The sequence below is a fragment of the Osmerus eperlanus genome, chromosome 2 (genome assembly GCF_963692335.1).
Source record: "Osmerus eperlanus chromosome 2, fOsmEpe2.1, whole genome shotgun sequence".
Lineage (NCBI taxonomy): Eukaryota > Metazoa > Chordata > Actinopteri > Osmeriformes > Osmeridae > Osmerus > Osmerus eperlanus.
Genome location: NC_085019.1, coordinates 11,612,020 through 11,622,965, shown reverse-complemented (window position 1 = coordinate 11,622,965; position 10,946 = coordinate 11,612,020). Strand labels below are relative to the sequence as shown.

The 10,946-nt window shown below is 41.9% G+C and overlaps 1 protein-coding gene and 1 long non-coding RNA gene across 2 annotated transcripts; both read right to left on the bottom strand.

Moving 5' to 3' along the window:
- Positions 1-208: 208 nt before the first annotated feature.
- On the bottom strand, positions 209-6,292 carry LOC134036985 (uncharacterized). The gene is made up of 5 exons (XM_062482223.1): positions 6,091-6,292; positions 3,380-5,925; positions 1,757-1,916; positions 499-1,559; positions 209-411 (listed from the first exon to the last, which is right to left on the bottom strand). The coding sequence occupies exons 2-5, from the start codon at positions 4,938-4,940 to the stop codon at positions 209-211; spliced, it is 2,985 nt and encodes a 994-aa protein (XP_062338207.1). The 5' UTR covers positions 4,941-5,925; positions 6,091-6,292.
- Positions 6,293-7,040: 748 nt separating this feature from the next.
- Positions 7,041-9,119, bottom strand: LOC134037834 (uncharacterized). The gene is made up of 2 exons (XR_009932589.1): positions 8,725-9,119; positions 7,041-8,116 (listed from the first exon to the last, which is right to left on the bottom strand). It is a non-coding gene; the product is annotated as an uncharacterized LOC134037834 (long non-coding RNA).
- Between the last annotated feature and the right edge of the window lie 1,827 nt (positions 9,120-10,946).

Genomic DNA, 10,946 nt, shown 5'->3' with positions numbered 1-10,946 from the left:
TAGTAATGACATAAGTATAAAGCAGACGTTGACTTAATCCAAAACAGGTTTTATTTGTTTACATTTAGAAAACAATTTTGTGAATCAACAATTTTGAAATACCTAAGAATAGGTATACACATGTGAAAAACCTTGAATATACCTACCAGCTAAAACCCCATACTAAATGACTCATTATGATAAAAATATGTAATTTTTTCAAGGTTAATTAGTTCATATGCACGTGGTGAACAATGGTCAGAGTGTCACGTCTGCTCGATGTCTGTTTGATGCGAAGAAGAGGCATCATGTCATCCAAGTTGACTTGTCTCATGGTCTGCAGGGCTCCAGTGATTTCTGGGTTGGCATATATTTTACTCTCATCCAGATCCAGCATGTGCAGTCCACTGAGAGAGGTCACTCTACTGATAGCTACATAAGCCATGCCAGGTTAAAAAATGTGTTTTAGTGACACTACAGCTGATGTCTTTGTCATACCCTGAACCTTGTGTATCGTACAAGCAAAGGCAAGTCTAACAGGAAACTGTCTGTGTACCACTCCTTTCTGTTTCAGATTGTCCTCGGCTCTCTCTATGTACACTACATCATCAGAGCGGCCTGGTGCTCTATTACGGTAATTCCTTCCAGCGGTTTCATCATCCATCTTGAGCCCAAGCATAGTGACATGTGCAACACCACTTTGTTCTGAGGTTATTACCCTGACTAGTGTAGAGAAGGATCCATTCACCAGTCCTTGAGACACGTCTATGTTTCTGGTGAGCATGATTCGAGCACCTTCGGCTACGCCTAGTGTATCTGGTAACTCATTTCTGTTTCCTTTGTATGGTTTGTCTTGTCGAGCCATTCTTCCAGTTTGTGGGTCCTTCTTATAGTCATCTGCATCAATCTTGGTGATATTAGAATGGAGCAGAGATAATGTTACTGAGTTGTGAGAATCAACCTGTTTATTAGTTGCAAAGATGTGCAGGACATCAGGTGGACAAAGTGATGGTTCAGTGATGGTCTGTGACAGCAAAGCTCTGTCTGCTTGAGACAACGCTTCTGACTTTCCTTTCACACGGATCCGGTTCAACATCTCAGCAAAGGCAACATCATCCTTCTGCCGCATAATCTCAGTCAGGGTAATCGTCTGAAACTGTTCCTGCCATAGGTCAATCTCACAAGGCTCATACACACACAAGGTCTTGGATTGCCGCACTGGTGGTAGCTGATAAAAGTCTCCAACAGCTATTACTGACATTCCTCCAAAGGGTTTGGGACTACCTTTGATCTGTTTCAGTCTCGCATCCACATAAGCAAACAGGGGCTTTGACACCATGGACACTTCATCAATGACGAGGATTTCAGCATTTAAAAGTTCTGATCGGATTTCATCCAGTTGGTTACCAAGTCCTTGAAATGGAGGTTTCAGACTTCGTGGAAGCTTGAGCAGAGAGTGCAGTGTTGATCCTGATATATTAAAGGCTGCAGTTCCAGTAAAAGCTGTCAACAGGACCGTGGGGTTTGATATGTCCACCTCCTCAGAATGGCTGGGCAGTTTCAATGCAGTCAATCTCTGACTGCATAGAATACACATGCTTGTTTCTGGTTCAGGTTCTGATACATCTGCCGTAACAGTGTGGGGTCAAACGCAGGAGGCTCTCTGATGGCTCTGGCTTCTGTTGCAACATTAGCCTGATTAGTGTATTCTGGAACATTTTCTTGTACATTTTCATGATCTGGCTCTCTTGCCTCCAGTTCTTTGATACATTCCAACCTGTCCACTTCAGATTCTGGAGCCAGATTACACCATTCATCAATCACTCCTCTGTTCTGTTCAAATTCTTCCACTGCATTCTCAATCTCCTCGCTGTTTTTCTCATATTTGTCTTTGTTTCGTTTCACTATGTGTTTGACATACTCATGATGGTTAGAACCTGGTAGTTGAACACAACAACAATTATAGAAGGACTTGTATGTGGGGAAATGCGGTCTTTTCAGTTCCTGGTCTGATCGGTAAGGTATGTACAGTTTCAGTAATGTGCCATAGAACTTCTCAGGATATTTTTCCTGTGAGCAGCGATAAAATCTGATGATAGCAGGCTTATCGTTTTTACGCTTTTGCACAAATCCCATCTCATTGAGGAGGGGCAACACATCTCTACCTTTTTTCTGCTGGCCATAGACAATTCTGCAAGTAGCTGCAAAATCACACATCTGCTCAAACTCTGGTGTTTCTGGTCTGTTCTTTATATTTGTCAGTCAAAGATGTCATCCACACATTTACACTTTCTGATGTTGTGTTCTCCAGGTAAGACATGGGGCGACTCATTTTCAGTGCGTTGTCATCTGTTGGTACGAATATGACACCACGTGAACACTTCTTCATGTTTATTCCACATGCACGAGTCACACACTCCTGAGCACTGACCTCTCTCTTTTTAGAGTAAGCCTGCATGATTTCCCTTATTTCATCACATTCATTGACGTGGTCTCTGGTGGAGTTCTCAATTACTGCTTTGAGGTACTCAGAAAGTCCAGCTTCCTTTTTGGTTATGTAGCTGGTGAGATACATACATACATCTCAATGCATACACGAGTATGCATTGAGAATAAAACTAACATCAATATTGGCATCCCAGGCTTCAAGAAGATGTGGATTGTATCCATTTACCCAGCAGTCTTTTGGCTCACGTTTCAGGATCACCGCACTGGATTTGTTGATAACATTGAGGCATCCTTCATACTCTTGGAGTGTTAAATTGCATTGAGCTAGGAGCTGCTGCAAACTGAGTGAGGCAGTTTCAGGTTCATTCAGCAACAAGTTCAGTGGTTGGAGCTTTGACTTTGCTATTTGCACTTGCAGTGGATCAACGCCCTCACCAGGTCTTGATATGATTGTCTTTGTGGAAGGTGGTTTAGGAAATCCAAATCTGCAACCAGAGCTGGGACTTCTGAAACATGTCCTTGGGTGTTTTTTGCTGTGTATTTGCACTTCTGTGACCTTCTTGTGTAGTTCAGGTTGTGTGCGTGGGTCAGGCAGCTGAGCTGTGATGTATTTGGACACAAAATCTGACAGTCTGATCATCATCCTCCTCAAACACAGGTGCACCTTCTACCCATATGAGACAGTGAATGTGTGGGCTTCCTCTGTGCTGAAACTCAACTCGGTAAAAGTAGTCAACAACTTTGCCAAGAGGCTGTGCAGGAGATAAGAGCAGATCTCTGAATAAGGCCTCAACACGCTTATCAAACATGCGCATTGTTGTCACAGGATTGCTTCTCAGAATGTCACACTTTGCTGACCAGTTAAGCCCTTCAAAATGTACCTCTTCACCTTGCTGTCTTTTTATTGCTTCAATCACTTCAGGCCAACGCATCTCAGCTGCAGAAAACGTACAAAAGAATGTGGGAGTTCCCAACTGTCTGATCATGGCAAAAAGATCTCTTGTGGTTTTCTCCCAATAGGCTGGTGTCCCTCTCAGCGGCTGCATGAATCTGACTGCGTCTTTGTTTCTCACCAGTTTCTCAACCTCTCGTTTATTTTGCAACATACCAGAAGTTATTTTTCGTCCATCTCGAGTCATAGGCTTTCCTTTCCTTAACTGTATTGTCATGCTGGATGTGGCCAAGTGTATTTCAGTCACAAACTGTGCAAAGAACAAATAGTTTGTGTCTCTGGCAAAACGATCATCAACACAGAAAAGCCTTGCTTTGAAATAACTGCTGGGTGTTACTTTGATACGTCTCCCTTCATCCAGTGTGTTTTGACCTGTAGGGAACTGCACAGGGAAAGCCATCGCCTCAAGTTTAGGAGTTTTGAAAAAACCAACTGGACTGTTACTTTCTGCAGGGGCAACAGAGTAGATACCTTCACTGAAACATAAAATCTCCTCTGAAACATCACATGGCTGAAGACATGATTCTAGAGCAAAACCACCGTTAGGCATGTCACCTTCCTGTTCTTCATCATCTCTTTGCTCCTCTGGTTGTTCACCATCACAAGACAACATGTCAACATCCTGCTCTCCATCAAGCTCAGTTTCTGTCTCACACATTGCACTTTTCTCACACATGTCAATTTCCTTTAAATCGGCATCATCATAGTCGTTCTCATTCATAGTTGCATCCTCATCCTCCTCCTCATCATCAGGAAGTGTTGGGTCACACAGCTCAGCTTCATCTCTGATAGTTATGTCCTGATATTGTGGGTGAATGCGTTTGAGTTTATGCAGCGCCTGCACTAGTTTAGACCAGGTGACAGTCTGGAACAGCTGATGACCTCTGTAACACAATCGTCTCTTCAGTTTTACTCTCATCACTTGAGACTCACTTCTCAGTCTGGGTAATGCCTCAACTGTTTCCTGCACCTCAGACGGGACACAAACCACGTTACCATGTATTGCTCTTTGCCTTCCTTTGGGAAGAGGAATGATCTTTGCAAACGCTATGCACTTCGCTATGAGATGTCTCTCCAATATGTTGAGGTCACACAGTTCAGGTGGAATGTCAGCGAGCTCCAAGTTGTTAGCTACAGCGAGTGTTGGCATGACTCCATCTTTAAGATGATTATGGCAGGTGTGACAAATCCACTCTTCCCTTCTCTCATCGGGCACATTGCACTGTTGTTCATCTCTGCACTCATCATCACAAACATGGACGTACTTTCCTGTCAGGCATGCTGCAACCATGTGTGGATTTTTGACATAGTTTAACCTTTTACAAGTTTTCACTTGGTTTGGAAATGATGCTTTATGACAGACGGTGCACACATATGTGGGGCCAGCTTTTATTTGAGATCTGAAAACAGATATGGTCTCTTTGATCAAACTGTTGTCACTTTCTTCGGTTTGTCTATTTAACCCTTTGTTTTTCCTTTTTATTTTCATGGCACATCTCATGTTCTGCATACTCCGATATGTAGTATTGCTTTTATATCTGTCTTTCATTTGTTGTCTCATTAGTTGTTTGTGTCTTACCCTGAATGCTTGGTCATGAGCATATCGCTGAATAATATGATATCTCTTCCTTTGTCTACAATCGATTCTGTCTTTATAAAAAGCAGTGAAGGACAGTTTTTTTCCTTTCTAAACTCAGCATTGTCTCTGTAGCGGTCAGTAAAGTGCTGTTTTTTTTTCTCTCTAAATTCAGCATTGTTTCTGTAACGAGAGACAACGATTTGTTTTTTTTCCTCTCTAAATTCAGCATTGTTTCTGTACCGGGAGGACATGTACTCTTTCCGTTTTTGCTGTAAGTCAACATTGTCTCTTGTGTTATTAATTTTATTTTGTCTGAATTCAGGATTGTTCTGATATTGCCTTCTTGCATGAGATATTCTTTTGGCTTTATATGCTTTATCTGAAGCATACTTTTCTCTTTGCTTTTTTCTTTAAAACTCTTTTCTTTGTCGAGTTTTTTCTGAGATCATTAGTTTTCTCTTCATTTTTGTCCTTTTGTTTTTATTACACTTTGTCAATTTACATGAGATTCCCTGTAATAGAATATCAGATAAATCACTGGGAACCGTGTTTACTACTGAAGAAATATTTGATTCATTGAGAGAAGCATCATGTGATGGAAGGAAACTGGTTTGACTTGACAGTTCTGGTTCATTTGGGTTATCAGGGAATATGACCTCTTGTTGTCTCACCGATGATGTAAAGATTATGTCACTGGACTGTCGTGTCAATATGTTATCAGAGGGATCCTTGAGAACAGGGTTTATCACTTGAGCAGTTGATTCTGATCCATTGTGAGGAGCATCATGTGATGGCAATGTTGTGATGAGGACCTCTGGTTGTTTTACAGCTGGAGTGTGAGGGGTCATTTCAGGTGAAATGGTCTGATCAGTGGCTGTGTTTCTCTTTAGAGTAGGTGAGTTAGAGCCATTAACAGCTTCATCCAACAGAGGAGGTTCCTCCACAGGGACAGCTGTAGGTCTGCAGTCTGTGTTTTGGAGAGCATCGTTCAGGTTGACTGTGTTCACACTGTAGAACTCCACAGGCTTCAACTCATAGTTACAGGAGGACTGCGTGGCCATCATTCTGTGGCACTTCTTGAGCCTGTCAATCATGTCACTGAGACGTATGAATGTCACCATGACAGCAGTACCTGGTGTGCATGAACTGAGGCGTAGGGGCAAGCCTCTGGCTGCTCTGGAGTGTGGATCAAAGAAACCATATCGGCCTGACTTGGTTCTGAATACTGCAATACATAACAGTCTCATCAACAGCAGAGCGTACTTCACATCTGACAACAAGCAGCTCAGTCCTGACTCCAGGTCCAGAAAGCTATCCACAGCTCCAGGTAAAGGTTCTCCTAATGTGCCATACCTTGAAAGTTTTGTCATGTTGGCGTAATGTGTAGATCTGCGTGCAGGAACTTCATCAGTGAGCTCATCGGTAGTCAGATAGATGTGATTAGGGACTCGTTTCCTGGTCTCTCTATACATTGTGTTACCTTTATCCAAAACAAGATCCAGGTCTGCTCTGATGATGTTTTCATTCTCATGAAGGAATGCAAGAAAGGTCAATGAGTTACAGGTGCACTGCTGATTTCTGGATCTGCCGTATTTAATAGAAGCCTGGCTGCGGGATGCACGGACATGTTGTTCAGAAGGCTGATCTCCAGGGTTTACACAGTCTGCATTAGAAGGCCCTGCTACACATGGCTCTTTACTGTGTTGTCTTCTCTTTACAATATCTGCATAAGATACCTGTGGTACACATGACGCATCACTTTGACCTCTGGGGTTTACCTGCTTCTCATTAGAAGGCCCTGCTACACATGGATCATCACTGTGTTGTCCTCTCTTTACAATATCTGCATAAGATACCTGTGGTACACATGCAGCATCAGGCTGAACTTCCTGTTTCACACGTTTACACTCTGTAGACATCTTTACCTCTCCACTGCTCTCAGGACCAACACATTCTGCTCTTTCAGTTGTTGCACATTGAGTCTCATTGGACCTCTGCCAGCGCAGGCTCTGAGCTTGTGACCTCTTACTCTTCCTTGGCATTGTTGTTGTGTGTCAAAACCACAAATGTTATTGTACAAGACCAAGATATTAAATAAAATACAAATAGTAGAATATTACCGTTAACGAACCAGGATCTGAAAATTGATTAAACCTGTTTGCCTTTATTTATAAAAAGCACTTATGAATGATAAATGCATTCAATTTTGGGTTACACTTTTCAAAACAATTCCATTTATAATTATGTACCAAAACAAAATACTTAAGTGTCCAGCAAATGCTGATCTAGAAAATCCTAGCAAAGTCAGTGGCTATAGATGTGAGGTCAAACGTAACACTATAAAGGGATTAATATATTAGTGTTTGTGACACAAATGTTATGGATGTCAATTTGCCAGCAGAAAATAATCTTAATATTATTGTTTATATTCAAAATCAAGAACAGTTGTTGTGGGATTGTGATGACAGATGAATGCTTCTGAAGGAGGTTGGATCTGCAGGAAACAGCCACTCCTGATGAATCCACTTCCTCCTTGTTGACGTCTGTGTTTTATTTCAGTATTAACAGGTTAAACAAAACATCGATATAAACTGTAAGATTGAAACAATGTAAGTTTATATGGAGAAAAAAGGTTTAATTAATTTAAATAATCAATACAATGCAAGTAGTGGTATTATTTTTCAGTGACAGTATTCAATAAATGTATGTGTTGATAGGAGATGGAAAGAGGTGAGAGAGAGAAGAGAATCTGTCAGGTCATTCAAAAAGGTAGATCAGGTACCGATAACCCGAGTGAGTGAGTGATCAGAGGAGGTAGATCAGGTACCAATAACCTGAGTGAGTGAGTGATCAGAGGAGGGACAGAGAGCGTGAGAGATGAGAGACTCTCAGAGTTCTGTTCAGACAGGTTGCAATAACCATGGGTAACCAACAATTGGATTTGTTCAAGTTTCAAAATAGTAAGGTTTTTCAGGGTTCTGCATACAGATAGAGTGGGATAGAAGAGGGATACAAAGCTAGAGTTTCCAAAATCAAAGACAGAGCGGTAGATTTGACAGGAAAGCTAGAGTTATCCAATTTTAGACAGAGTGGGATAGAAGGCATAGGATAGACAGAGAGCCAATATGATAGAGGAGAGATGCTGGACAGCAGGACACCTGTAAGATAAAATAAAAGCATCCATTACTTAACAGTTCGAATAACAAACTAAGTAACTTCTACCACTTCTAGGTAATGAATCATTGACAAAAATATATATATTAAATACTATAAAATATTAGTTTTTTATTTCATACGCCACCGAAACTCGACACCATCCACCGAACACGATATAGCATTAGCTAGTTATGGTAGCATTAGTTATAAGCTGTAACTAATGCTACTGTAGCGACCATAACTAATGCCAATTGAGCTAGACTACCTACATCGTCTTCGGTGGGTGGTGTCGAGTTTCGGTGGCGTAACTTAAATAAAAAACGAATATTGCGGTCACGTTTTAAAAACTAAACCAATTGGCACTACCTTTACGTTCATAATATAACTTTGAATCCAGAGCATGACCTGATGAAGAATGCCTGAAATTGTGTGTGTTTTGCTAGCTAGCTCTAGCTAACATCAAGGCCATGAATTTAGCCTTTCGGAAAGGCCTGGACAGGCTTTCCAGCCTAGGCCGTTAAAAAGCAGACGTATATTATGTTCTCAAGGTTATTATATTACTATGACTAAATTAATGGAAAATATTTGATATAATATTATGTGAACTCACCTCCTTTCACTGTAGTTCAGTTTAGCCACCGCTCATAAATCATCGAGTAGAGTTGAGGACGTAACGGTTGCTCCCTCAATTCAGAAGATGACGCAGGCACGCGTAAACTATTTTTTGTTCTTGCTCCCAAGTCCCACCCCAGGTAGCCAGCCGAATCGGACCAATTGCGGTTGTCTCGGCGCACTCTGCTGTTTTCTGGCATCGGATCTCTTAAATTGAGCCGGCTATGGACCGGAATATTACCAGATTTGGCTAGGTTTTGGCTGTGCGGACATGGGCCGATTTCGGCCGAGAATTTGCATATTTCGACCAAATTATGGCGATATCTGTACCAGTTTATTTGAGTGTTGGGGGTTGTGGGTTGAACTTTTTCTGTTCTGTCTTTCAATAAAACAAATTAAATAATTTGTGTGTGTATCGTATTCTTGATATGGCAGTATTTGTAGTTTGTACTAACATTTGTATCTTTGGAAAAACAACACAATTTGAATTGGCCGCGGGAATATATTAGGCTACTCGCGCACCCATCCAGCGCCTGTGTGTGAGAGGCGCTGTCACAGGCTACTCGCGCACCCAATCCAGCAACGGTGTGTGAGAGGCGCTCACATTTTTCCACCGTCATTCCAGTTAACGGTCATTAGAGGGAGCAGTTGTCGTTACCAGGTGAGTCCATAGAAAAATACACTACTTTTTGGGATATTTACTATAAAGAAATAATGTGTTGCTAAGTCTAGCTTACGTTAGATAATGTTTATGATATTTAGCTTACTAGTAATATTAATATAGCCTATAGTTAGTCTAATGATGTGTTGCAGCTAGCTAGCTACAAATTGTAGTAGGCTACAATGTGTCAGGTTGGACTTGGTTGTTACAGCCTACTGTGGTAGGGCTGACTAGCAGTGCATTGGGCACGCCCCCCTAAAGGTGGGGGTATATATACTTCGTTTCCGCCCGACTGAGTAAATCATTTGAATTGTTTGGCGTGTGTTGTCCGGGGCTGTCTGTCGCTGGAGGAACTCTGCGGCATAGGAAGACCTGATTGCAGACTGCGTGTCGCGTTTGTGCTGGCGCATTGGCCGTCCTGTCAATCGAAATTGATCACTGTTTTCCCTTACCTTAATTTGTTTTGTACTGTAGTCAGTGAGAGCCACCAACACATTTCTTTTGGGTCGTTGTTTCCTTTTGGTTTGTATGAATGCGTGTTATTTTTAGTTAATTGCAATCTGGGTACTACCAACCGTTGGACGTATTAGGCCTAAGGTAACCTTTGTGGTTGCCTCTGACATCTTGCTGTGTGTTCAGATCCCCAAACACATTTGTGTGGAGTGTAAGTTTAACCTTGTTCTGGATTTTGTTGGTCCACTTACTTGGAGTGATTTGTAGTGTGTTAATCCAGATGGTGTTGCTTTTTATTGGGGATTGGTTTGTCAGACTGTGGTTACTGGTTACTCGTGGCCTGTACCATGGTGGGGAGCTATTTTGATGGCAGTGTATGAATGTATGTGTGTATTGTTCTGTAAACTCATTCAACATCAGCGACCGGATATTTATTAAATAAACTAAACTATTTTGCTACATGTCTGCCTCTGCATAGTCATTCAATTGATTAGCCTGCGTCCTGTGGACCTTCATAATAAGTGACAGTCAGGGTGTGTCACATTTGGCGCTGCGAGTAGGGTCACAGCCAGAGGCAGTAATAGTCAGTAGCTTTGTATAGTGTCTGGTGGCTGGAAATTGGATTTGTAGTTTTTTGGTGGCCAAGCCGCGAAGCGGCAAAGCCACTTAAGTGTTTCTACCTTTTCTTATTGGTGGCCGAGCCGCGAAGCGGCGAAGCAACTTAAGTGTTTCTACCTTTTCTTATTGGTGGCCAAGCCGCGAAGCGGCGAAGCCACTTAAGTGTTTCTACCTTTTCTTATTGGTGGCAAAGCCGCGAAGCCACTTAAGTGTTTCTACCTTTTCTTATTGGTGGCCAAGCCGCGAAGCGGCGAAGCCACTTAAGTGTTTCTACCCTTTTCTTATTAGGGGCCAAGCAACGAAGCTGCGAGGCACCTATTGTTATTGTTAGTATTATTATTATTATTATTATTATACTTCTTAAGACTGGGTGTCTATGGCAGGCCCTAGAAGCGCTTGGTCGAAAGTTGTGAAATTTGGCACACTCATTAGGGACAGTCCCCTGGTCCAATTCACAAAGTTTCATGTCCCATACTTGGACACTCTAG